Source organism: Tiliqua scincoides, chromosome 4, assembly GCF_035046505.1.
Source record: "Tiliqua scincoides isolate rTilSci1 chromosome 4, rTilSci1.hap2, whole genome shotgun sequence".
In the NCBI taxonomy this organism is placed as follows: Eukaryota; Metazoa; Chordata; class Lepidosauria; order Squamata; family Scincidae; genus Tiliqua; species Tiliqua scincoides.
In genome coordinates, this window is record NC_089824.1 from 183,401,027 (window position 1) to 183,428,381 (window position 27,355).

The window sequence follows — 27,355 nt, forward strand, 5'->3', positions numbered from 1 at the left end:
GTGGAAGAGTGTCCAGGGCCATGCACATAGACTACCTATATACCCTAAGGGCATGGATCACTCCTACTGTGACATCAAATGACCCTATTGTTCCTTCCATTGAACCTCTTTTTTAATAATTCAGTGTTTTTACATTGGAAAATTGGACAAAACTTCCCCATTCTCAACTTCTTGTCCTCAGCAAGACTGTTTTACAGACTTTTCAGTTGCTAAATAGACCAGAAAATCATCATCATTATTATCGTTGCATAAACAGAACTGGGTTACAAGTAAAAACGAGTGGCCGATCCCCTGAGATGCTGGCTACCCACTTCTCACATGGGAACATGTGCTCGCCAGGAAGACACGCTGGTCTGGTGTTTAAAATGAAACGTATGTCACTGAGTAAATAGACATGGCTGCCTCTGATGATTCTGTTTATCCAAGAGGCAATTTAGGATTCTCCTTGTTTATTGGTAAAAGAGCCAGCAGATTCTTACAACAAGGGAGGGAGGGGGAGACAACAACCAGGAGGTGATATGTGACAGTTTGCTTCTGCTGCCTAAAGGGCTGCATCTGTGACAGGCTGCATGGACAGGCCAGGGAGAGACTGATCCCTTGGCAATGGCATATCCAGATTGGCATCAATAGCAGATAGCACTCAGGCAAAAGAAAGAAATGCAATAAAACTTCACTACTCTAGCCTTATCGAATGTGCATTCTTGTGAGCAAACAGATTCAAAGCAGGGGGGAGGGGAGGAAAGCCATGATTCTGAAGCATACTTTATATGCTTTCCCAAAAGGGCAATCTCAAAAATAGATGTGGCGTTGTCGGAACAGAGGAGCGCAAAGAGTTCATTCTTTTCCCGTGTGCTGTTTTTCTTCCCAGAATCACCACCTTGAAGCAACAATTTGTTTTTGAAGAGGCTGGTTCCTGAAAAACCCACTTCAGGAGCAAACTTCTGTTTCAGGGGGGTGGTTTTCAGAATGAAAATGGCATGCGGGCGGGGGGGGGTGCAAGAATGAATTGCCCACTCCCTACAATTCTAAGTTCCAACCGGGATTGCTCCCTGGTGGCTGTTTTGGAGCACAGCACATTCAATTGGATCTGAATAAAGAACTTCTGAGCTTGTACTGAATACCTTCTCCCTCTACTGACTAATCAAAGCCAATGTCCCATGGGTTTGGAATGAGGAAGTAGCTGATTCAAGGGCTTGTCCATCTCATAGCCAGTGTACACTCCTCATCCTGTTTTTACCTGTGGTAAGCAGATACTAAGCAGCAGTTTGGTCAGGTGACTCAAACTTGAGTCACAAAAAATGTGTGATTTTTGCTGACTCTGCGCTTGTGAGTCACGCTCGTGGAAGACTGAAAAAGACTCAAGTCAGGGCCCCCTGAGACAGCACTCATTCCCACATGTGCTGACTCAAGTCTGCCTGTGTCTGGGGGTGCTTGCTTATTGTTTTCAACGCATGGAAAACGTCATGGAGCCAGCATTCCAATGGCAAGCAGCAGGGAGTTCCAGTCGGGAGGCAGGAAAGGGTTAATGTGGGCAGGAGGGGGAGGCAGGACTGGTCTCTCTTTTCCCATCTCTGATTGGAAGGAAGGAATGGATTATCATTGGAGAAAGGATCAGCATTCTCATATTTCCATTGGCTGAGGGAGGGCAGGAGAAGGAGCAGAGGAGGGGCAACCCTCATTGAATGACTGGCTACAGTGGGACTACTTCTGAGTAGGGCTGCCAAGGATCAGGTTGTCCTGGTAAGCCACCCAGCTACTGCTTGTGACCCACCTCCCTCTCACCGCTTCTGTCCCAGCTCTCACTCTGTCCCTCCCACCCCTCCTGCCTTGTTTACAGATGGAAGGGGGCAGCAAGGGAGAACTAAAGAGTTCTAAACTCTCTAAACTAAAGAGAACTAAAATTCCGACACTCACACACATACTCTCCCCAGCAGCAGCCCCGTTTGTTCCACTTTATAAAAGGGAGCTTTTTAAAGGGGGGGCAAGGGTGACTTGACTCGAGTCCATTAGAGTCACTAAAGGGTGACTCGGAGACTCAGAAAGTGTCCCTATTAGTTGTGGGGGGCGGTGATTTAGCGACTCTACTTGAGTCAAGCCATACTGGGTTTTCCCATCCCTGTTAAGCAGCATGTGCAAAACCTGTTTGACTAGACACAACTGTGAGACAAAGGACTGTTTTGCATATACACCATGAGAAGCAACCTTTTCTTGCTTCATTTTCAGCCCTCTTGGCCATATCACTGGCTGGGGGATGTGGAGCCCATGAGTCTTATCATCCCTCAACATAAGCCTGGATCGACTTTATCAACAAATTGTGGTCAATGACATCTGCCACTAATGTGGCCCATGACATCTGCCAGTTGTTTATGTTGACAACTGAAAGGTCCACTTCTTATTTTTAGTAACTCAAGAGGGCTTCATCACGACGCTAACCACAAAAGCAAAAAGCTAAAACATTTTCTTTTTAACCCATTTTTGGTTACCTTCTCTGTTTCTTCTTCACCACATCCCACACTCTCTTTTCTCTCTCTGTAGCTCCCCCTGTCCCATTACAGATCTCCCTGAACTCTCATTTCAGTTGGACTTTCTTTTACTTTCTTCCTTCGGTCTCTTTTTTTAGTCTGTTTTTAATTCCCCTCCTCTACCATACCACTCCTCCTGACCGATCATCACACAAGGCTTACGCTCCCTCCAAAATGCCTACATTGAAGGCGCAGAAACGCCATGCTGTGGTTGGCTGGTGGCAACAGCTGGAGAAAATGGTACTGGCTCCATCACATGCCCCTGAATTCAAGGAGACAATGCAGATCCAATGACAGAGGCATTCTCAGGTCCCCATTCTCACTTTGATGGGTTTGACACTTCTTAGATGTTCCTAGAAAGAAGGGGGAAAGGGCTATGAAATTTGACATTTCTCCTGGGGGCCACAATCAGCTCATGGTTTGTGTCTTGTGCATGCCTGTTATAGGAGAAGGCTGCTTTTCCCAGGCTGTTACTAGCGCATATCTCCAGTCTGATCAGAGTTGTTAGACTGTTGCTATCTCCTCTTTCTGCACCTTACTGCACCATGCTACAGGCACACAGTGATGCTGGTTCTTATTCTCCCTTGGGCTTTTATTTATGCCTGCATTAAGTAGATATGGAACGTGTCTGCTAATGTTTCATGTGGAGCATGTTTTTGCCTATCGCTTGCAGACAGTAATCACCTCACTCAGCATGAAGCTGGCGCTTTGGACGTAGGACTTCGTTGGCAAGGTGGACTGCAGGAAAAGAACGCAATTAGTGACCTTCCTATGCACTCTCTTCTGCTTTATCCTTAAGATAATATTTGCCTCCATCAAGACCTTTGGCTGTAAAAGTAGACAAGAGCGTAAATCACTGGCTCCCTATGTGAGCTGGGCAATACTTACTCGAAATTCTGTCTTTGGGAAACTCTTACCATGGCTTTGGTTCCAAGTGATCTGTTTGGGTTCAGGAAGGAGATTTCTCCAGAATACATTGGCAAACACCTGGGAATGGTGGGCCACTGTCTTCCTCTCAAGTCAGTTTTGGCTAACTTACTTGTGCCACCTGATTAGTTTTGCTGAACAATTAAAAAAAATTATACAAGTACCTGTGCAGTAAGGACTGCATTTCCTTGATCAATTCAATGCTCTCTAGATAATGTGGGTGTGGTGAGTCATAGAAGATGATCTTCTGGTCTCCTGAAAATTGGTGATCCATTGCTTGTCCTCTAGAGCTGCTGACAGTGAGGGAGACAGTGCCTTTATAAGAACAGGATGTGTCAAACCCTCACCCTCATTATGTTAAACACTCTACAGCCAAACAGAGACCCCTGCAGTGTTGAGTGCTCCGTCCTTGAAAAGTGCACCAACCTTGCATTCTGTACAGGACTTCTTGAAAACATCCTAAGGGGAAAGAGACGCAGAGACTGACAGCCCAATCCTATCCACACTTTCCTGGGAGTAAGCCCAATGACTCTAATAGGACTTACTTCTGAGTAGACATGCGTAGGATTGGGCTGTCAATATGTATGCCTCTTGATATGGCAAGGAATAACAGTCCTTAATTGAAGTGGTGTTCAGGGGAAAAATATAGTATAAATGGGCACTTTAATGCATCAAATGGGAGAAACCCAATAATTTTTGCTTGGGGGATCTTTTTACAAGTGATGAACTGGCTGTTGCTGGCTTGCTGTGCCCCCATCTCAAGCTTACTGACTAAATTGTTTCAATATGACCTACTCAAAATTACCTAATCAGGTGGCTTGAAAAATCAAGTGGTCATTTGTCTTGCTGGGATTCAGAACAATGACCTTTAAAAATCTCCCAGAATGCAGTTCTGTGATGCAATGCAAACAAGGTAGCTTAATGGTTTCTTCTCCCTTTTCTCTGCAGTGTCTTTTCCCCATTGCTGAAACCTAGTTTGCTTGTCTCGGGATAGGGAAGTGTCTTTTCTTTTTATTTTGTATTGCTCACCAGCTCCAGCAAGTCTCTGGAAGGCCAGAGGCTCATTGGAGACTTATGTTTTTATTTATTTACCTGCCACATAATTAATCTGTGGAATTCCTTGCCACAGGGTGTTGTGATGGCACCTGACCTAGACGTTTTTTAAAAGGGGTTGGGCAGATTTGTGGAGGAAAATTCCATCACAGGTTACACAACATGTTGACTATATGCAGTTTCTGGGTTTTATAGTAGCCTGGCATCTCTGAATGCCAGATGCTAAGGAGTGGCAACAAGATATAGGTATCTTGTGTGCTCCCAGAGGCATCTGGTGAGCCATTGTGAAATGGACTCGTTGAGCCCTCTGCCTGACTCAGCAGGGTTCTTCTTATGTTCTTAAGAAAATGTCCTTTAAATGATGAGGAGGTGCAGTGGAGGGATGGGTAACCTCATCTACCCTTTTTAAAGTACAGTTCTGCATCATAGGTGAATATGGATATTCACCTAAGTACTAAATATTAAGAACTTCAAAAAATACTTCCAAAACTATTCCAGCTGTGGATAAGGAAGAAAAACCCTGCTATTCCCTCTGATCTTACCCCTTCTGATATTACTCTCTCCAAGTTCATGAGTGATGTTTGTGTTTCTCTGACTGCAGCTGTTGCTGGTTATTTATCTGAGATTCTTAAAGTAACTTGTCAGAATTTAAATAACTTGATATCCTGCTTTTAATTGTCCAGTTTGTTATGCAAATTGCTATGTCAATTGTAAATTTTGATTGCAAATCATGTTGATATGCCAATAAAGGTTTCAGAACAGAACAGAACCCTGCTGCTTGGGGTGGACTGTGCCTGCATCCATCCCAGCATGTGAGAGGTGCGGTTACCTCTTGGATATTTACCAGCTGAAAATTAGGCACAACTATCCTTGGCATATGTAGTGTAGTTTATCATCCCCAATGGTCTCACTTTTTCTTTGTCAATAGGCAGATTGGGGCAGCAGAAGTTAGGACTTTGGCATGGGGTTTGGGAGGAATTTAACCTGCTCTCCAACTGCTGTTCCAGCCCATGGAGATAGGGTTGCTGAGCTAGCTGCAACTGCAGCAAGAAAAATGAAGCGAATAAACTAAGCCACTAAAGCTTTGATCATCACATTTAGTGCAATCTGCTGCAATGGGCTCTAGTTGACAAGAATTTATGTCACAAGAGATCTTTAAGGTGCCAATGACTCTTCCATTTTTGCTGTGATATGCTCTAGAAAATGCATCTGGAGCAGTGCTGGTTGTGTTGCTAGAAGCTACTTCTAGCTTTTTCAGATTACAATTTGGAGGTCAGCAATCCTGCAGGTCTGAGAGAGCGCCTGAGAGATCATGTTCGGTTTCATGAATCCAGAATGGAAAAGCTGGAGATTATTAGAAATGGAGAGAAGGGCATACTGATATGGATTTCAAGGATGCAGTAGAGCAGTGATTCCCAAACCTTTAAGTACTGGGGGTCACTTCTGAAAATGACATTCTGTCGGGACCCACCTAAGTCTACGAGATTTAAAAAGAAAACCCGTTTAAGCCATTTCTTCCCAACGTTGCATATATGCAACAGGGATCAAATGTGTACGCCTGTGGGCTGGGCAGAAACAGGTTAATGTTACCAGCTCTTCAAGCCTCTGTTTTTGTCCTTTTAACTATGGTGGGGGCAGGAACCACCTTCTGGAGCATTTGTTGAGCTCCGCATTCATTGGAACGGGACCATTCTGGTGGTGTTGTGTTCTTCTTGGCCTGCCCTTCAAAATGGACTGAGAGCCAAATCCTATCCAATTTCCCAGTGCTGATGCAATTGTGCCAATGGGGCATGCAGTGCATCCTAATGTGGGGTTGGGGCAGTCACAGAGACCTCCTCAATGTAAGGGAACATTTGTTCTCTTACCTCAGGGCTGCATTGCAGTCAATTCCAGCATCAGTGCTGGAAAGTTGGACAGGATTGGGCCCTGAGACATATTTGCCTACTCAGGACTAAACATGCACATGAGTCACTTAGTTTCACTTCCCATAGAGCTCAATATATTTTCCTCCTCAGCTGTCAGCTTGTCAGTTTCAGTTTTATGACCCATCAAAAATCAGGCCACAGCCTACTGGTGGGTACTGACCCACAGTCTGGGAAACACTGCACTAGAATGATCCCTGAGTGATTACCTCAGAATGCCAGGTGCAAGGGATGGCACCAGGATGCAGGTCTCTTGTTGTCTTGTGTGCTCCCTGAGGCGTTTGGTGGGCCACTGTGAGATACGCGAAGCTAGACTAGATGGGCCTTTGGCCTGATCCAGTGGGGTTGTATTGTTCTTATATTCTTATCCCATGCCCAAGATTGGGATAGAAGAGCAGGGATATTAGAGGAAGAGTACTCTAATTTGCAGGAAAGTGATTCTGAGGACTCCACACTTGTGTAACCCTGGTCTGTCACATCTGGAACTGGTAGACTCCATAAAGATAAACAATTGGTCTGACCTAGTCAGAGGGGCCATATTCCAAAAGAGAGAGGGCTTCTGTTTCTGCAAGAGTTTTTGCAATCAACCTTACCCATCACGACACCATTGGCTAAATCCAGGCAACCATTGATCAAATAGAAGCTTACCACAGAGTGTATGTAACCACTTTGCACCAACATCCTGCCAAGTGGTGAGAATTTCACCACACATCTGCACCCTATCAGGAAGCTGGGCAGTACTAAACCTCTCCTGATCACTTGGCAGGATGTCACAGACAACCATCTTTTTCAAGTGGTTACAAACACATTGTGGTCAGCTGCCACTAAATGCAGAGTTGTCTGGATTTTGCCTGCTGAGATGTGAGAGGCCGCACCTCCGGTAACATCTGTCTTCCTCTGACCTCTTAAAAGATACCGAGGCCAGTTCCCTTCTGGAACAGCGTGGTCTTCAACTTCACAGAACTGTCAGTCTTAGGATCAAGAAAACATTTTGCCCATTTTGTTCAAACACCAGATTTGGATCCAGCCCAGTTGTTGGAGTTGTGCCAAGCCTTTTCTCCTGAAACGCTGATGTAATCTCCTGGTCCTTTAACTCACTCGCATGATTCCTGCCTCCCTGCATTTTACAAAGGGCTGTTTTCAAATGCCACTTCCCCATCTTTTCTGGGATTTGCTGGCAGTGAAGAGTTGATGGGCGAGCTTGTGAAAATAAAGTGGGTTAGTCAAGACAACCCTCACTTGCAAAGGCCTTGGGGAGCTATCCGTGTTATCCACCACACCAGCCCTAGCTGACTTTGACTTCTCACCAGAATTCAAACCAAATATTTTAAAAGGGGAAAAATAACCAACCCTTGTCAGAGCGTTCCTAGGGTGATCTCTGTGACTAATACAAATGATAGCACACAGTGAGGTAGACAGTGAAATATTGCTTAGGCGTATTCCTTTATTTTCGTTATTATTAAAGGGAGGGTCTTAATTCCAGTCTAGGAAATTGAAACATTTGAATCCTACTCAAACCTCTCCTTTTTTAGCCAGAAATGCAACTTCAGTGGTATGTGACAAAAGCCATTCTGTCAACTAAAAAAATCTATTGCTTTCTGTCTGGAATTAAAGAAAAGATGCTATTTAATGGATATGGAAAATTCCACATGTGACTCAACTGTCTTTGTTACTTAAGTTCAGCAGTGATGCTCTTTTTTCATTTTTTATTTTTTTTTTGCTTTTCTTTTCTGTATGTGCTGAGAGAGCCAAAAAAGATCAACAAGCAAGACAGTGCACATTTGTTCAGCTAAATCAGACACAGTGCATCAGAGTATTTCAGTAGTCCCCAAACTGTAAGCCGTGGCTCCCTGGGGAGTTGCGGAAACCAGCCAGCAAAGCCGAGACTCCTCATGGAAAACCCACCCCCCTGTACAATGTATAGTAGCCCTAATGGGAACCCATGGCCAATGTCCCAGTAGGTCAAGGGAGCCACCAGTCAAAACAATTTGGGAACCACTGGACTATTTTATCATTATATAGAACTGTGGAACAAGCTGGCAAGTTGTGGGATCAATCCCCGTTTCCTTTTCCTAATTTGTCGCCTTCATTCAACTAATGATTGTAGGGTTCGTTTTAATGGCCTGGGTTCTACATCTGATAAAATTCCTATTAGCAAAGGAGTTCGTCAAGGCTGTACACTCGCTCCTCTCCTCTTTAATTTATTTTTGGCAGATTTACCTTCTCACTTACTAAGATTTCAGAATTCCCCTCCTTCACTTAACGGTGTCCCCCTCCCAATCCTTCTTTATGCAGATGACGCAGTCCTCTTGTCTGTCATTAGACTTGGCCTATGTCACTCATTGTCTTCCTTTCAAGATTACTGTCTATCCAATGACTTAATAATCAACTCTGAGAAAACCAAAATTTTGGTTTTCGCTAAGTCTTCGACTAAGCTAAGTCTTCGACTTTGTTCCCTTGGAAGATAGGTAATCTTTCTTTCCAACAAGTACCAACCTTTAAATACCTAGGGATCCTTTTTCATTTCCATCACAGTTGGTTACCTCACAGGAAATCTGCCATTTCTTTATCTTCACCTCACTTAAAAGCGATTGCCCATTTTCGTTTTTCCAGTGGTAATCAGTATGTCCCTGCTGCCCTCCATATCTTCAAAACCAAAATCCTTTCCCAATTACTGTACGGTGCCCCCATTTGGATAGAGGCTGCAAACCACGATCTCGACCAAGTTGCAGCCTCTTTCCTTAGACGGATTTTGAGGGTTCCCAATTTTATCAGATTATCCACTCTTATCCTCGAATTAGGGATCCACCTTCCTTCTACTATTGCGTGGTCCCTTACATTCAAGTTCTGGCTTCGTCTGCATCCAAGTATCCACTCTGAATCTCTTTTAAACGATTTCTTAAAGGATTCCTATCTCTCCAGGTGGTTTCAATTCATTGCTTCCAAACTTTTATCATTAGGTCTGTCCCTCGAATCCCTTGCTGATATTAACCTTCATAGAGCCCATTCAATTATTAAGTCTAAACTTTGGGAACTTGAATTCAATCAACTCTCTTCCAATCTCCAGTGAGGCTGTTCTTATGTTCTTATGTTAATCTCAACCCCACCTGTTCTTCCCAGTTTTTTGGCCTCCTTCCTTCATTTGGCCGTTCTTTTAACTATTTCAATATGTTGATTAACCCTATTAAGAGGAGAGCATTTAAGCTTGCGAGATTTAACATCTTTCCTTCAGCCGTTCACTCTGGCAGATTCTCTAATAACCCGCAGGAACACAGACTGTGTCCTTTTTGTTCTTTAGAACCGGACACAGTGGCCCACATTCTACTTTGTTGTCCAGCCCAGTTACTCCGAGAAATACATCTATATCCTGTATTTTCTTTCCCTTTAGGTTCCCTCACTGAGACTTTTTCTGCCCTCTTGAGTGACTCATCTGTAGCCACCACCAATGCTGTAGCAGAATTTCTCTCTGCAGTTTCTAAGTTAAAACCTTCACCTTGACTTTATCTTTGCTTTTTTCCCCTCTTTACCTTTATCCCCTTGCTGCGACCTTTTCTCTTGGCAACACAGCCATTGTGCTGGTTATTATTATTGTATTGTAATTTATTGTTTTATGTCAATTTTACTGTTTTTATGCCAATAAAGATTTTGGAATTGGAACTGGGAACTCTCCCAACACTCATTATAGTAGAACTGATGTCTACTAAGAAGCCTCTTGTTCAATCATTCCCAATATTCTTTTGCCTTAGTCTTCCTATCTGCAATATGGAAATAATAACAATGTCCTACCTTTCAGGGCTGTTGCATTCAGACAATATAAGTGAATTGCTCTGAAGACTTGAAACGTGCTGTAGAAATGCTGAATATTCAACCAAGCACAAATATCTTTCTCTACATGCCTATCAAGGTCATTTATCAGTACAATAATCTACTGTAAACCTCATGATATTTTACTGGTCTCATTTTCTGGAGTCCAAATAGATAAAGCTCAGTTTCTCTTTCTTGAAAATAGTAATCTGGTCTTCCCCATGGCATCCTAAAGGTTCAAAAAATAGGCCAAATAAAACATAAATTGCCCACCATTTAAACACTCCTGTTATACTCCAGCCACACCTTGTTGCTTTGCCTTAGTACTTCTGGGAAATGTTGTCATTCAACTTGACTAGTTCCTAACAATAATTCAGGCAGAAAGTTACATGCCCATTCCTTCTTCTCTTTTGACTTGGGGCACTAATTTGAGATAATTTTGTTAGACACAAAATGCCATGCTGTGAGCTCACCAATGACCGTTCCCCAGACTAGCCCCCTCCTACGTCTGTCTGGCTTCAATATAAGACTGGTGTGTTGGACGTTCAGATCCAAGTTGGGACATGCATCTCAGTACATTTCTCCTGCTGCTGGGTGAAAAGCTCATTTAGAGGAATTACGTTAAAAAAAAAAAAGCCTGCCTGCTCTACCTACGTCAGAATTCAGGCAGAGTAAAGGTTGGAACTGGATGGAAGTCAGGAAGTTATTGGTCTCTGATTAGAGAGACACAGAAAACAAAAAATCTAGAGAGTGTCAGTGTTGACTGTTAAAGTAATTTCTTATAGATAGCCTCTCCCAATAATGCAGATTTTTGTTAAAAAAAAACAACAACAAACTGAGTATTAATGAAGTCAGACCAGAACTTAAGCCATTTCTGTCCAATGTTGCATATAAGCAACAGGGACCAAATGTGTACACCTATGGGCCGGGCAAAAATGGGTTAATCCTGTGTTGCTTTCTGATGTTCAACCATGTCACCCATGTATTATGTTGTCGTAAGCCTTAGAATAATGCTGTGCTCCCATATTGCAATTAGGGTGCTGCATCTCAGAAGGTATGGCTGAGATAGGACCACCTAGTAAATTTATGGCAGAGGCAAGATTAGAACTGGGAACATCTTGATTTGTATTACAGTCCCTCAGCTGGTACAATACATTAGCTTTCAAAACCAAAGATGCTAATAAATGGTAGTCTGTTCTAAAAGGTGCTATTCTTTTGGGGGAGAGAAGAGGGAAGGAACCCTATTCCAATATTAGGAATAGGGTAAAAAGAACAGAATTGTGTGTTCCAGTTCTGGAGAAGGGGGAGACAACAGACACTGAAGAAGAAAGAGATTCACCAAATGCAACTTTAAGAAAAGGTTACAAACTGACATAGAAATGTAGAAAGAGGAAACTCATTTTTACTTTTGTTAAAATCAAATGGGTTCCTATGAGTGTTACATGACGATAGTAACTGACACGCAATCAGAGCTGGGGATTACATTTGCCCTGTTGAGAAAATAATATATTAAGAAAATGTAGTTCCCCTACAACAATGGAAGAGTTGCCTGAACTAATTATATCTGGAGCTCTAGAAACAAATGAATTAGAATTATGCATCTAGATGGCCGAAAATTGACAGAAAAGGCTATAACAAAGCCTTAGAAAATAATGATACACTCATAGGTGATGACCAGATCTTATGTCATTTAGGCAGGCCAGTGGGCCTGCACTGTATCCAGCACAAGTTTGGAGCTTTCTGAGGCTTGGCCTGAGGCAAGGCGAAACTTTTCCCCTTACCCCGGGGAGAGTTGCAGTAACCCCAATGGGTCTACTCAGATCTGCACCACCTGATGAGGTGCTCCAGGCCACCCAGGAATGGGGCTAGGATCCAGCATAAGTGCTGGATCTTGGCCTTACCTCCCACTCCCTCCCATCTGCCCATAGTCCCACCCACCCTTCCCCTGCCCTGAAATGCCTCCCTCCTGCCTCCTCCCACCCCCCCACGCCCCCCCAGACCTCCACATCAGCTAAGCTTAGCCAACGCAACTCACCTTTCCCCAGGGCCCGTGTCAGCCCAGGGAGGCCGGCACACCTCTATGTGCTGGCCTATCTTCCCTTACGATGGCGCGAAAGTGCTTTACGGCGTTTTCGTGATGACGATGGGCCAGCGCAAGGGACTCGCATCAGCCCATCTGCCACTCAGGATTGCACCCTTTGTGCATATGTAACTCCTACAGTCCACATCTGTCAGTCATTCTATATGTCACAGCCTTATATATTCCTTGCTTGCCCGGCTCATGTAAATTGAAAACCAAAGTAAGCATACTGCGACTTGATCATACTGGAATAGTAGCGTAGACACTGCAGTTTCTGGAAATTTGATTTGAAGTGTCTCTGTAGACTGGTTCACACCTCTGTTTCTCTTTTGTCTGCATTCAATTTGATTACTGTGTGTTTGATTGTGTACTTGCAATGATGTGAAGTTGCATATTTGCATGAAGTTCTATTGGCAAGGCCCACATTATCTCCTGATGTGCAGCCATTAAGTGCTGATCACCATACCTGTGGATCCAAGTTAAAGCAAGTGCCAACCTGATTGAAGGGGAAGCTGCCATCCTGAGATTCCTGCAGTCTTTCTTGCTACCCACCCAATCCTCAAAAGGTTTTGGGATCAGAGCACCTTGTCCTGCTCTTTTTTAAATGCACCCTTTCTGTTCCTTCAGGTACATTGGGGCCCTGGGGGCAAGAGTGATCTGCGATAACATCCCTGGACTGGTTAACAAGCAGCGCCACCTGTGTCAGAGTTACCCCGACATCATGCAGTCCGTTGGGGAAGGTGCAAAAGAGTGGATCCGAGAATGCCAACACCAGTTCCGTCACCACCGTTGGAACTGCAGCACTTTGGATAGAGACCACACAGTCTTTGGCAGAGTCATGCTACGAAGTAAGTACCCTGAGCAGCCCATCTTCTGCCTAACCTCATTGAATTATGGGTGCATCATGGGGAAACTTTTGACCTGCTGTTATTTCATGTTTTTTTTTTAATGGTGTGTTTTCTTTGGTCCCAAATTGCTCTAATTTTTTTTAAAAAAAAACAGAAGAAAATGTGAGACTCCTTTGTTTTATTTTTGTTCTTGGCGATGAAACACCCAGCAAAAGGCGTTACAGTGCAGGGAGCCAGGACTATCCACTTGCATTGCTGCACTTGCTCTAGTGAGGTCCATTTCATTAATCTAGTGTAGTGCACTGACCTCTGTGGTCTTTCTGTGGTATCTGCCAGTGGCATAGCTAGCCACCCTGGATTCTGGGGCAAAGTTAAAAATGATGCCCCCCACCTCACACCTGGAAGTGACATCAGTTATGGGTGTAACGTCACAACTGTGTTTAAAATTGAAAAATTAAAAAATCTTCTACCTTTCTCACCCCAGCCCCTCCTGCTTGATCTCCAAGTCACCTAGTCACCCCCCTATGTCCCCAGAGTAAGGGAAAGTAGGTCCCTCATGCAAAGAGCTGTGATCCCAGCTGCCCCCTCTTGTTTTTTCCAGCATGAGCAGCACTTGTGGAGGGGGGGGCAATTGTGTGGGCAGGCAACCAGACTGTTGCCCCAAAGCAGCCTGCAGCCCAGTGCAATTGCTATCCCTGCACCACGAAGAACCCAGAAGAGTTGTTCAGCAATTTTCAATGCTCTACTCCAAACTCCTGTGGCATACCTGCAGACCTTTTGTGGCACACTAATGTGCCATGGCACACCAGTTAAAAATTGCTGGTCTAGTGAGAATAAGAACAACCTTGCTGGACTGGTCTGTTTCCAATAGTGGCCAATCAGATGCCACTGGGAAGTTCAAAGAGGCACCCACCATCCCCTGTTGCCTTTCCCCAGCATTTGCTACACTCAGCGACACTCCCTCTTTATAGGATCATTCCATTTCGTTAACATAGACCTACCCTCCTCCATTAATGTGCAAGCCTTGAAAGTTAGTCACCCTGACTTACCACTTGTGAGAGGCACCCGTCCCATTCCCATGGACAGCAATGCTCATATGCACTCCAGAGACTAGCCTAAAGCAAACCTAAAGCAATTTCTAATAATACAGAAAGGAACTAAGGTTGCAATTCTATACACACTTACTTGGGAGAAAGTCCCATTGAACATTGTGGGACTTATTTCTGAGTAGATGTGCATTGGATTGTGCTCTAAGATATTATTTTATCTAGAACAGCAGTCTTCAACCTTTTTTGTGCCACAACCCAATTAAATAAATAAGGTATGAAATTGAGGACCCATTGTTGATCCCACCCATTCTTCCAGGGTCCTTATCTACCCACACTTCCCCCATCGCCACCCACTCCCCACCCCATAACACCCTCCCAAATCAAATATTGTAATCAAATATTCTTATTAGAGCAGAAAAAAAGTTGCCATAAAGCCTGGCACTGGTGAAAGCTATTGTTTTTTTTTACAATTGCTAAGAACTTGGACACAATCTTATGGTATCTGAAATGCTACACCAGATGCCTCCCCCTTTACCCAATGGTACTCTAGTCCTGTGGTCTTCAACCTGTAATTTGCAGCAACCCACAACTGAGGCTTCGAGGCCCCATTGGGGTCACAATCCCAAGGTTGATGAACAACGATCTAGACCAGGGGTCTCCAAACCCTGGCCCAAGGGCCAGATGCGGCCTGTGGCAAGCCTCTATCCAGCCCACGGCCGACCTCCTGTGCCCTGAAAGCCTCTGGCCCACTCAACTGAACATGACCAGAACTGTGCTCTGATTGTGTCTGGAGGGTGTTCTGAGGGCCAGAGAGGTTGAATGAATGAGCCCATTCATTCATTTATTCACTCACCTAAGTTCCGTCTCAAATTTATTTATTTAAATTATTTTTCCAGCCCTCAACACCACGCCAGATATTTGATGCGGCCCTCTGGCCAAAATGTTTGGAGACCACTCATCTAGACATATATAGCCTGCCTTTTCACCTACTGAAAAAGTCCACAAAGCAGTTCACATTTGATTTGCAACAAAATACACGTATCCTCCCTATTCCCCTTGTACAGGAATGTTCCTTGGAGTTTTTTTATTAATTAAAACAACTAGCTAATTTTTAAAAAATTCTTGATCAGTTATAGCTTTGGATATTTATTTACTGCCTAGTGCTGAGCATGTGGGGTGTGCCAGCTGAGGCCATCAACACTGTTGTCATCAGCTACTTTCCTTACTTGGAGGAAGGTGGCAGCTTTATTCTCATAGCGAGTGGCAGAGATGTTGCTGCTCACCTTAGCCGCCCAGACAAACTTGGCTGCCTGTTGTCTCATCATCATTTAATTATAGATCAGCAATTCCTCTTTTTCAAATTGTTTTGTACAGCGGTCAGCATTCTTGAAAACCTTCAGCAGCAGGGCTTTTGCATTCACACTGACATTTTACAAAAGCAATGCAAATTTTTTTAAAAAAATCCCTAATTCATTATGTTGATCTTATGGTTACAAAAGCTCATTTATTATTTTATGTCTTCGAAGTTGGCAGTTTCAGTGATATAATCTTATGACTGGTGTGCACGATTGCTTCGGTTCAGTCAAGGAGATCCCCACACAGAAGTAGTCTTTCAGGGGCATAATAGCAGCCGCTGCTCAGGGACCCCGCCTGCTCTTAAAGTTAGAGCGCCCAGTTTTTGCTCTGGGTCACATCTGAAAGAAGATTTGCTACCATCCCATTTAGTCTAGTCCTCCAACCTTTAGGAAGCAGGAACCTTTAGCCCTGGCATCATATGAGGTAATCAGGACCGGCAGAGCAGGGTCTAAATTGCCCTGTGTGATGTCTTGGCTTTCTTGTATTGTGTACAAAGCACATCGAAATGGGATATGTCACTGCACTGGGAAGTAGCCACTTTAGAATGGGAGAGAACACCTCTGGAAGCATGAGCTTGAAAGTAAACTGTAATAGGATATGTAAATATTTGGCTAGTGGAGCTGGCTGGGAGTCAGCTGCTGAGGGCAAAGTTTGTCATCACCCTACAAAGTGCAAAAGGCCAAGCCGCAGCTTTGACCTTCCTCTCAAAGGAGTGCCTGTGGTCATGGGGTGAAATACATCCCTGTGCAGGCCTCACACATCACTGTCTCACTCCCTCCCATGCGCTGGTTGTACCTAGAGAAAACAATTATTGTTTATTAAATGTGCACAATAAGCTTGCATATCACAGTACTTTGCATATCACAGTAGTTTTGAAGAAAAAAAAGGGTACTTGGTTTTCAAATGGTGCATGCCTGGTCACAGCAGGTGCCCTTTTAGAGAGGCATTCTTAACTATGTGAGAGTAAAGGAGGAATGCTTCTTTTTAATCGTACCTGCCATTTGCAGCATTTTCTTTTTACAGGTGTTTATATTAAACATTATTAACTTTTTCTAATAAAATGTAACAATAAAATAAAAAACACAACTTTTTAAAAACATTGCTTGATCCAAACTGTTTTTTAATAATCTACTTATCTGGTAGAGCAGAGCTTTCCAAACCCCAGCGGCCGGATCCCAGGGTTTGGGGACAGCCCTCCACTCTGTGAGCAGAGCTTACCAGTTCAGTTCAGTAAGACCTTTATTGGCATAAACAGAGCTTACCATTCTATCTTCGCACTGCCTGTATTTTGAGTAGATCATGTCTGCCCAAAGGTCTGCCATTGCGCAACCTTCTAGGACACTGGACAACCAACTCAACTGCCCAGAGCGTCCTGGTGCCCAGATCTACTCAGAATGCATGCAGCATGGAGGCGGAACAGTAAACTCCCATTTCAAATGGGAACGTTTTTTAGACAGACAGCGGTCGCGAGTTTGGCGACCGCTGGAGTAGAGGTTGAAGTCTTAATATGTAATACTATACATGTTTTGTTAGCAGGAGGCACATGTGCAAAGATGTTAATAGCTACCACTTCTCATGTTGTGAGGCTGAGGCTGGCCTGAAGTTAAAGTCTCAAATGGATAAGAGCCAGGAAGTCATCTTTAAGTAGCAGGCTGTGGGGATTTAGAAGCCTTGGCTTAGGGAGAGATTGTGAATCTGCCGCTCTTGCCTTCTGTCCTTTCTGCAAGACAGGAGGCCCTCCCCTTTGCCTTGCCAGTCTCCTCTGAAGGCTGTGAGGAGCACGCTGCTCACTTTGAAGCTGCTCTTCCAAGGCTGCATCTGAGAAACGCAACAGTGTGGTTTTGATTTGCAGCTGTTTTTATGGCGGTTATAAAAACAGATGCAAACTCAAAGCAGAGCTATAAAATACCAGGCAACATCCTGCACTGTGTGGGGAGTTGCCAGGCGATTTACAGCTTCTGGAAGGATCAGTACTATATGCATTTGTCCAAAGAGACACCAGTCACAACTAGGATGGTATGCTATGCTGTTCGGTGGGGGCCGGGTACAAGGCAAGATGTGAGAATCCAGAAAGAGCAATTTCTACACATACACATGGGGAAAAGCAAGAAAGTCCCAAGATGCCCCCCCAAAATCATAATTTTGGAGCATCATGGAAACAGAGGAAAGCTGAGCATCAGCCAGTCAGTTTCTTTTCCAAGAGCATCTAAATCACTCATTATATTACATAAAAATGATATTGAAATATCTCCACACCCTTCACTTTCAAGCCTCCCTCCCACCAACTCAGCTCACTTCTAAGTAGTCCATTTCTTTGGCATCTTCTTTAGCTGAACTCTCTCTGTTCCTTGGCTTTTGGACCTCCTTGGGTTTAACCAACCCCAATCTGCATCCAAAACTGGAAAATCTCATGGATCTGGGGCTTGAATTTGTATATCTTATGGGTTGCTGGTTCCTCATGACTGCCAAGTGAATCTGCCACACAGATTTAAATAGTCAGTGTCCAATATCCTATGAAGCCAGGAGCGCCTTTTTTGTAAGTAAGCATCCCCTATATGGGCAGGAGGTCTGGTCTAGAGGGTTGAGCTTCCATTTGCCTGAAGATAACATCCGAAGGTCGCCAGTTCGAGGCCACCGGCACCGTGTGACCTTGAAGCAGCTGACAAGCTGAGCTGAGCTATTCCATCTGCTCTGAGCGTGGGAGGATGGAGGCCAGAATGTGCGACCAGATCAAGAAAGAAACATCTGAATGTTGTGGTTTCTTGAAAGAGAGAAACCTTCTTTCAAATTGTAAAAATCCCTACGGGGATTTAATTTGCCTGCCTATGTAAACCGCCTTGAATAAAGTCTAAGGAGAAATCTGAGGACCAAGAAAGGCGGTATAGAAATACATGTATTATTATTGTTGTTGTTGTTGTTGTTGTTGTTGTTGTTGTTATATCCCCTCTCCAGAGAGCTTCCACAGTTTCCCTCCTTTACTTCTATCCCCAGTTAAGCCGACAGAGATTGCTCCTTGCTAAGAAACTCAGCTTCTCCTATTGGCCATGTGTTGTAGCCACAACCAAAGGAAAAGTCACAGAATTCAGAAAGCAGGCAGCAAAGTATGCACAAGAACTGTGGAGTTAGAACTGATTCTATCTACTCACCAGAACTGCTTTTTAAAAACTGGGTGATATGGATGTTTTGTTTGTTTAAACAACCCATTTGTGAACAATCAATAGACCAGTAATTTTTTTTGACCGATCAAATGTCCAGCCCTATTTCCCATGCAAGATTTCCTGGAACCCCATATATTTTATAGGTTGGGTCATCTCTTACAGTACACAGGACTGGCTCCCCATACTATACAGCTTAGTTCTTTTGCATTTGTGTGTAGGCTTATTTTACTCATTGGAGATCAGTACAGTCTTTATAAATTGCTAAATATGTTGCTATGTCCAAAAGGGAAAAAAAAGTTGAAAAAATAGTCTACAGCTAGTAAAGATTGCTAAATAACATGTATGTACAAAAATCAGATAGGATAAGAAACTCAGATTAGTGTGGAACTAAGATAAGACACTACAAAACGATTCAAAAGCATGTAAGGCAAGTGTAAAGATGAGACTAGATGTATTGGTTGACTCATTTTTGTATGTGTGGTTATTATAAAGGAAAGCTTTGGGAGACCCCCAGTCCAATTGGGACTGGGTAATTGGAGATGGGAAATATGTAACCCTTTGCCCCCCTTAGTTTCTGGATCTGAATCAGAGGACCTGTAGCTGCTAGTTGCCCTTGGAGGAAATTTGAACCAGTGGCAGCTTTCTCCCTTGAGCAAACAGCCACCTCAGAGGAGCCTGATCTGAATTGCGGCCACATCAGGGGCACTGGTTAAATCCCCCTCCACCAATGCCGTAAGGCTGAGGCTGCTATTTAAAAAACACAAAACAAAAGATATAGGGTCAAAATGATGCACTCACAGGGCTCAATCCTAACCTACTTTCCAGCACTGACATAAGGGCAATGCAGCTCCAAGGGAAGGGAACAAATATTCCCTTACTTTGAGGAGGCCTCCGTAAGTGCCCCCCAACTGCAGGATACAGCACATGTCCCACTGGCACAGCTATGCCAGAACTGGAAAATGGGTTAGGATTTGGGCCACAGTCACATCCAGTTTGGCCCTATGTTAGCCCAAGTGGCTTGTGTTAAAACAAAGAGGTGGTACTGATAAAATTTTGAACACATTCCAAGATATTTCCTATAGAAAAACCTTGGTAGCAGCAGCTGCATTCTGATTGAGGGTAACCCAGATATTGCATTAAAGCTACGTGGATTGAGCAGCATACAGTAAAATACTAACCAAAACGGACCTATTAAGGACTGTGATCTTCACAGGACTGTGAAAGTTGGTTCTACTGAAAGCACGATAGATATGAGAGCATAAAACCACACTGAAGAGTTGGTTCTTGTGTACATATTACATTCTGCAGCATGTAGAACTGTAGGCAGCTGAAATCCTTTTATTCCAAAGGTGTTGTCTCTGTCCCCAGCTGCTGCTAGAAGCAGCTACTTTCAACAGATGTACTTATATACAATGAATTAGTGTTGCTGAAACACCGATTAATTCAGCTCGATGTTGTCTAGTGATTTTCCAGAACGTTAGGCAGAAGCCTTTTCCAGCTGAAGATGTCAGCGATTGAGCATAGGACCGTGTACATTCTGAGCAGGTGCTGTGCCATTGAGCTATGCATCCTCCCAGAATGGAGGCTTCTAAGGCCCAAATCCTAACCAACTTTCCCCCACTGACATCGCTGTGCCAATGGGGCATGTGCTGCATCCTGCAGTTGGATGACTGTCATGGAGGCCTCCTCAAGATAAGAGAATGTTTGTTCCCTTACCTCAGAGCTGCATTGCCCTTATCTCAATGCTAAAAGTTGGTTAGGATTGTGCCCTAAATAACCTATGGTTCCTCACTTCATTAAAGGCAGGCTTATAACTACTGTGACATAAAAACAACTCCTGCCTCTTGATGCAACAACTGGAAGACAATGCATTTCACATGAACAGGCCATTGGGTATCTATACGCTCAAGCTCCTTTCAGAACTACGCTGCCTCCTGACTCACTCTGCCCTTGTTTCTTTCACCCATTTGGTAGGTAGCAGGGAAGCCGCCTTTGTCTATGCCATCTCCTCAGCAGGAGTTGTATATGCCATCACCCGGGCTTGCAGCCAAGGCGAACTCAAGTCCTGCAGTTGTGATCCCCACAAGCGGGGCCGCTCCAAAGATGAAAGAGGGGAATTTGACTGGGGAGGCTGCAGTGACAACATCAACTACGGAATCAAGTTTGCAAAGGAGTTTGTGGATGCCAAAGAGAAAACCGTGAAGGATGCCCGGGCCCTGATGAATCTGCACAACAACCGCTGTGGCAGGACGGTTAGTGACACCAATTCTTAGAGGCTGGGCAGAACCATCCATTGTGCTCATCCTGCTAGCTTACACCTTGGAGTCAAGCCAAAGAGAAGCTGTTGCATGCCTAAGGCCTCAGCTAATGGGAAATGTTGGCATCTCAGATTTAATCCTCAAAGGGGCATGGATATTAGTTACTGGGACCCAGTCCTTAGAACACATAGGGCGCAATCCTAACCCCTAATGTCAGTGCTTTCCAGCACTGACTCAAGGGCAATGCAGCTCTGAGGTAAAAGAACAATCATTCCCTTACTTTAAGGAGGCCTCCGTGAGTGACACCCAACTGCAGGATGCAGCACATGTCCCATTGGCACCACTATGCCAGTGCTGGAAAGTACTGACATAAGGGGTTAGGATTGCACCCATAGGCTACCTCCCAAACTCCTATCCTTGGCTTTGTTCATTGGGAACTACCAACCACTGGGCTGACTTTGATTATGAGGCCTGGTAAACCATCAGTGCCTAAACTGACTATAAATTAAAAAGGGAAACTGGTGACATAATTAAGAAGGAAAATCACTGCCTCGATCTCTCTGCCTGTTTTTCTGATATATATATATTTGGAACAGGAAAAAATGGCATTGCACCCAGATAGAGCAGCACATATGCCATCAATGTTTGTATTTCCATAAGTCTGGCACTTCTTAGTCAGCCTGTGATGTTTGTTCTAGAGACAGGCCTACCCCAGCTTCACCCCTCCGCCCCGCATCATTATGCAACATGTACTTCTATGCATGCAGTGTAAAGTTAGGCCTTCCAGCACAAGCATTTTTGACTAGGTCATTAAAAGGGCACCTAGAGTTGTTTTTCATAACGAAATAAATCTTTGTTCTAATTAGAGATTGATCACACAACCGCATAGAGTTTGATCACACAACAAAAGAGGAGCCACAAGTATTGCTTGTAGATACTTGTGTCTGTGTTCTACATAAGGTGAAAATATTCTCTCCGGAAATTCTCAACATGGGAATGAGAAATAGGGAAAAAACTACAGGAGGCAGAAATGGCAGAACACAGAAATGTTTTTAAAGCATTGTCTAGCCTTACTGGAAGCATGCTGGACCTATCCTAGGCTTGATGCTGACTCTTTTGTTCTAGGCTGTGAAGCGTTTCATGAAACTGGAGTGCAAATGTCATGGGGTCAGTGGCTCCTGCACCCTAAGGACTTGCTGGCTGGCAATGTCAGACTTCCGCAAAACCGGAGATTACCTACGGAAGAAATACAATGGTGCCATCCAGGTAACCATGAACCAGGATGGCACTGGATTTACTGTGGCCAATAAAAACTTTCGGAAACCCACAAAAACGGACCTTGTGTATTTTGAGAACTCGCCTGATTACTGTGTGATGGACAAGTCCGCAGGTAAGAGAGTGTCCTGAAACCCCATCTGCTTACAGTCATGCAGTGTCAAAAAAGCATTGTCCCTCTTCTTCTGCAGTACAGCACAAGTAAAATTCAGCATGGCAAATCATATACAGAATGTATATTTTTGTGAATCTCAAGAAGGGGGGGTTAATGGCAAGTCTGTAGATAAGAAAATAGTTGCAAAAGGGCTCAGGAAGGCAGAGTGTGCAGCTTCTCTAGCCCTCAGAATGCCTCCCCCTCATTCTGGGGGAGGCAGCGGGCATGGGGGGTTGGCACCCCTGGAGGTGTACCCCCAAGTGCCACAGTGGCTAGGACCACCAATGAGCTAGCATAGTTTGTAGTGTGTTAAGACCATACCTACAACAATTTCAGGAAGCAGTTTGTACAGATAAATGCATGTTTTTGAAAAGATCTTAAATTCTATTGTCACAGCTAAGGGCTTCTAGAGCATGCTCTTTCATGTGCTATGAAAGAAAATTCCCCGCTTTATTGGTTGCATATAGGCAGTTTCCCCAAGTTTCTCTCCATGATTGGGAGACAATCTAACATAAAATAAAACAAATTGCATTTTCTTTGTACAGGTTCATTAGGGACAGCAGGGCGAGTGTGCAACAAGGCATCACGCGGGACTGATGGCTGTGAGGTCATGTGCTGTGGTCGAGGATATGATACTACTCGCAAGACTCAAGTTACCAAATGCGAGTGCAAATTTCATTGGTGTTGTGCTGTCCGCTGCAAAGAATGTGAGGACACTGTGGACGTTCACACATGTAAAGCACCAAAGCGGGCAGAGTGGGTAGACCAAACCTGAAACAGTATGGAACAGAGCCGGAAAGGGAAAGAAAAACTGGCATAGCGCCACCCATGGGTCTGGGCATTCTGGGAACTGTAGTTCAACTGCATGGCTTTTATTTAATTAATTCTGCAAAGCACTGAGAAGACTACATTTCCCATGGGGCAATTGTGAGCTCTTGTGCTCAACAACAAGGATTCATCCCCTATTTTAACAGAAAAAAATGGAATTTGCAAATGACACTGAACTAGGGGGTTCCTGTGGCTGGTGATGGTGTGCAAAAGAAAAGGGGAGGGGGGAGAATACCGTTGCATGAGTGCACAGGAGACTAAGAATCAATTTATGATTAGCTGGAGAAGCCTGCCTTTATCTAAAGAATGTTAGGGCAGTAAATAATAAATGTAGGAGGAAAAAACCTCTAGTCATCCTCAGCACACTCTTTTCCTTGCAAAAGAAGATGACTGTACAGTCCTAAGGAAGCTACATCCTCTGCTAAGGTCTTCTCTCACATAGAAGTCACACTTCCCCAGCACTTTGGACATCAGCCGGACAAGAGCAACTGTTGGTAAAGGGAGCAAACTATGGAGTTACAAAACGTCTGCAAAAGAGGAAAAACCAAAAGATTCCTACATAGAGGGAGAAAGAGCAAACACACGCATGTGGATCGGGGCGAACTGGTAGGTTCTAAAAGGAAACCAATACAATAGTGACTTTCTTTGTACAGACTCACTTGTATGCAGTGTACACTGCATTAAATACATTTTAAAATCAAAACCCCCTATAAACCTGTATCAGAAAATGATGCTCTTGGTTTTGTGACTTTCTTCACCCATGACATTGAGGCGATCTATGAACAATTCTAGTCCTGTGTGATTCTGGTCCCGGCTATGCTTCTTCACTGTAAAGTTAGAGCAAAGCTCTTAAGACTAAAGGCAGCATGCCAACATGTTCACATCACCAACAACTGTCAGGCAAATGTAAGCCACCACCCCCACCACTATCACCTTTGCTGCTGCATCTTTCCTGCCACTTCTTCCCTGGCCAGTCTGTTGCTCTATCACCAACCCTTAAAGATGCTTTCCTTTGGGTTTCTGCTGAGAAACCATTGCGATCTCCTCAACTTGCTTCTTCTTCCAGACTCCTTTGAGTGGAACATGCACCATATCCAATGGATGCATGAGGACTAGGGACATTTTCTTATTGGGTCACCTACACCTCCCAAGCCATCGTTTTGTCAGCTGTGGAGTCGCACTGCGCTACTCTGTCTGGTGAAGCAAGTAATCTGTTGCAATAAGCTGTTGATGGATCCTTCAGAAAACAGGTTTACTCCTCACCCAGCATGCAGGAAAAAGAGCTCACTCACACATGGGTACCTGCAAGTATTAAGATGTTTGTCAAAACAAACCAACTCAGGTGTCAGTCTTTTCATGCCATAGATCTCTCTGTTTGAGGGTGGGGGGTAAGTCTCTCTAATTCCTAAGGCCAAAACATGACCATTAAGCTTAGGGCACAATCTTAACCAGGTCTACTCAGAAGTAAGTTCTATTTTGTTCTGTGGGGCTTACTCTCAGGAAAGTGTGGTTAGGATTGCAGCCTTAGTTTCATACAACCTCTGTGAGGGCAAAAGAAACCTACAGATCCATCTAAAGCTCTGTGACACACCCACACTCCACCCCTTTAATAAAATCAATGTGAATATCCAACTTTTGAAACTGTGCTTTCTCTAGCATTGAAAATCAAACATTGCCTTTAAGTTTACTATCATTAACAGCACAACCCTATGCACATCTGCTCAGAAATAAATTCCATTGAGTTTCATCCATGCCCTGGTTCCTAACTAGATGAAAATGCAATTGCTGTACCAGTTAAGTGTGCCCAGGATTGTAACGTATGTCACTTCCCTTATTTTTACAGCATTCAGTCTTGAAAGTACAAAGGTACCTGACAATCTCATTTATTCTTACAAAAAACATTGCGAAATGCAATAGGCTTTGTTAGGCTAGAGGTTTGAACCTACAGGTTGTGTCTCATTATCCACTGGGTTTCTGTTCAAGAACACCCAGTGGATTAAAAAAAATGCTGATGCCAAATCAATGGAAATATAGCTTTAAAGACCCACTTCCAGTTTTCTTGCTTGCTGTGGTCAGCCCAGAATGCATTGGTATTTAGCACTATACTGCATTAGGCCGCTAGATGGGGTGAATAATCGAATCTAGTGGAATGAAATTTTAATTATTTAACAGCATGAAGGTGGGAAATTGAATTTGGGTGCTTATTTTCTTGTTACAAGGCATTTAAAGGTGGACTTCAGTATCAGCGATGAGTCATATCAGTGGATACTAAATCAGTGGATACGGGGTCCCACCTGTATATCTTCTATGTTCATACCCAACCCTTTATTGATGGTACCATACTTTCTCCACATGGTTGCTTGCTGTCTGAGGCAGAAAAGAGTTGAAGGGAATGACTTTACCAAGTAGAATTTGGTAAATTCTTGACCTGCAGATGACTTGACCTGCAGAATTTGGATACAGTAGCTATTGCCTGATGTCATGGGATCGACCCAAAGAGCAAGGTGTACTGCAGGTAAATCTTAGGGAAAATTATTAGTTCTGAAACCATTAATGCAGTGGTTCTCAAACCTTATAGCACTTGGGGACCCACTTTTTAGAACAACAATCTGTTGGGACCCACCTGAAGTGATGTCATTCATCTGGAAGTGATGTAACGGCTGAAAGTGACATCATCAAACAGGAAAATTTTTAACAGCTCCTCCAAAACAAAGTCAAATCAAATTACGTAAGTAAATTAAAAGTTTACTATGAATATAATTTTAAAAATTTGTTTAAAATGAAGGACCCTCCTAACCCTCCCAAGCAGTTGCTGATCTGAGTTTTTAAAAATTCCCCAAACATCCCAAAGGCTGCAATCCTATCTACACTAACCTGGGAGTAAGCCTCTTTGACGATCATTGTTAAAAGCATATACACAGTAACCTGCCAAAAAAACAGACCTGTAACTTTTTCCCCAAATGCAGTCACATACAGGTATGCCTCCTTATCCGGGGGGTTCCGCTCCTTATCCGGGAGGTTCAGCTAGCAGATAGCTGAAACCGTGAATACAGATGAACGCCCATCCCAGGGGTCACCCTTCCAGAGGGGCCTCTGAGCTCCACAGAGACCGCCTATCCTCGGCCTCTACTGAGCTCTGACTAAACTCTGAGGCTGAAAACATGTGAGTTTCAGTTTTACAGAGAAATTGGAAGTGACTTTTCAATGCCTTATAAGGCATCAGGAGGCCTGGTGAAGCCCTTGGGAGTACGTACACAGGGGAGGCCCAGACCCAATCTGCAGATAAGTGATTTTGCAGATATGAGGACCCCCCTGCACCATGGTAGCATCAAGTCTAGTATATTAAAAATTAAAATACATATTGTAATGAATGGGTGTCCACCTGAAAATAGCTCACAACCCATCTAATGGGTCTCAACCTACAGTCTTAATACTGTAATAAGTCATTCCTGTGTCATGGGCAAAATCCCCCAAGATCTATTTCAATGCCCAAGCAGAACCACAGGATTCCTGTACTTTCTGGAAGACATGCATGTAATAGGTAAAAGGTATAAAACAAAATGAATGGTGGTGCGTTCTGCAGGGTACTGCTGCAAACAATCCAAGTTTTGACTGCTCACAGACTTTGATAAGTTTTTGCCAGCTGGTAGTGATTTAATTGCTGCTCTGAAAACAGAGGTACATAAAGCAGTCTTCATAAATTGCACTCACGCCTTTGCAAACCCTTTTTTTCCCATGGCTAAGTAAAACTGGATCATCATTAGACATTCCCTTATCAGATGTTATGCTGAAAGGCTGCCAAGTCTATTGTGTGCCTGAATAGGTATGTTCATAAGGATGATATAGGTCTAAGAAATATTGAGAACAAATGACACCCAGCTTTCCGATTGTCTGGTTAGGAAGAGCACAGAGACCTGGGGAAAGGGTTCTCTGCTTCCATGGCAACAAGCTGCACAACTTTGAAACTTTCTCCATTCTCACATGAAGGTCATCGCTCTCATATTCTTTGGCACAGTTTGTTATAGGCTTGCTAAAGCTTTGATGAGCATCAGGCACGATGAACAGCAAGGAGCTCAGCCCAGAAGAGCTAGGAAAAGCATCATGAAGCACAGACAATGTCA

The 27,355-nt window shown here is 43.8% G+C and overlaps 1 protein-coding gene across 1 annotated transcript in view; it reads left to right on the forward strand.

Moving 5' to 3' along the window:
- WNT2B (Wnt family member 2B) overlaps window positions 1-23,181 on the forward strand; it is a 51,097-nt gene extending 27,916 nt beyond the window's left edge. Inside the window, exons 2-5 of the mRNA XM_066622867.1 lie at window positions 12,936-13,156; window positions 20,694-20,971; window positions 22,103-22,367; window positions 22,952-23,181. Of these exons, the coding sequence (XP_066478964.1) occupies window positions 12,936-13,156; window positions 20,694-20,971; window positions 22,103-22,367; window positions 22,952-23,181 (994 nt within the window). The remainder of the gene's footprint in view (window positions 1-12,935; window positions 13,157-20,693; window positions 20,972-22,102; window positions 22,368-22,951) is intronic.
- Window positions 23,182-27,355: the final 4,174 nt, after the last annotated feature.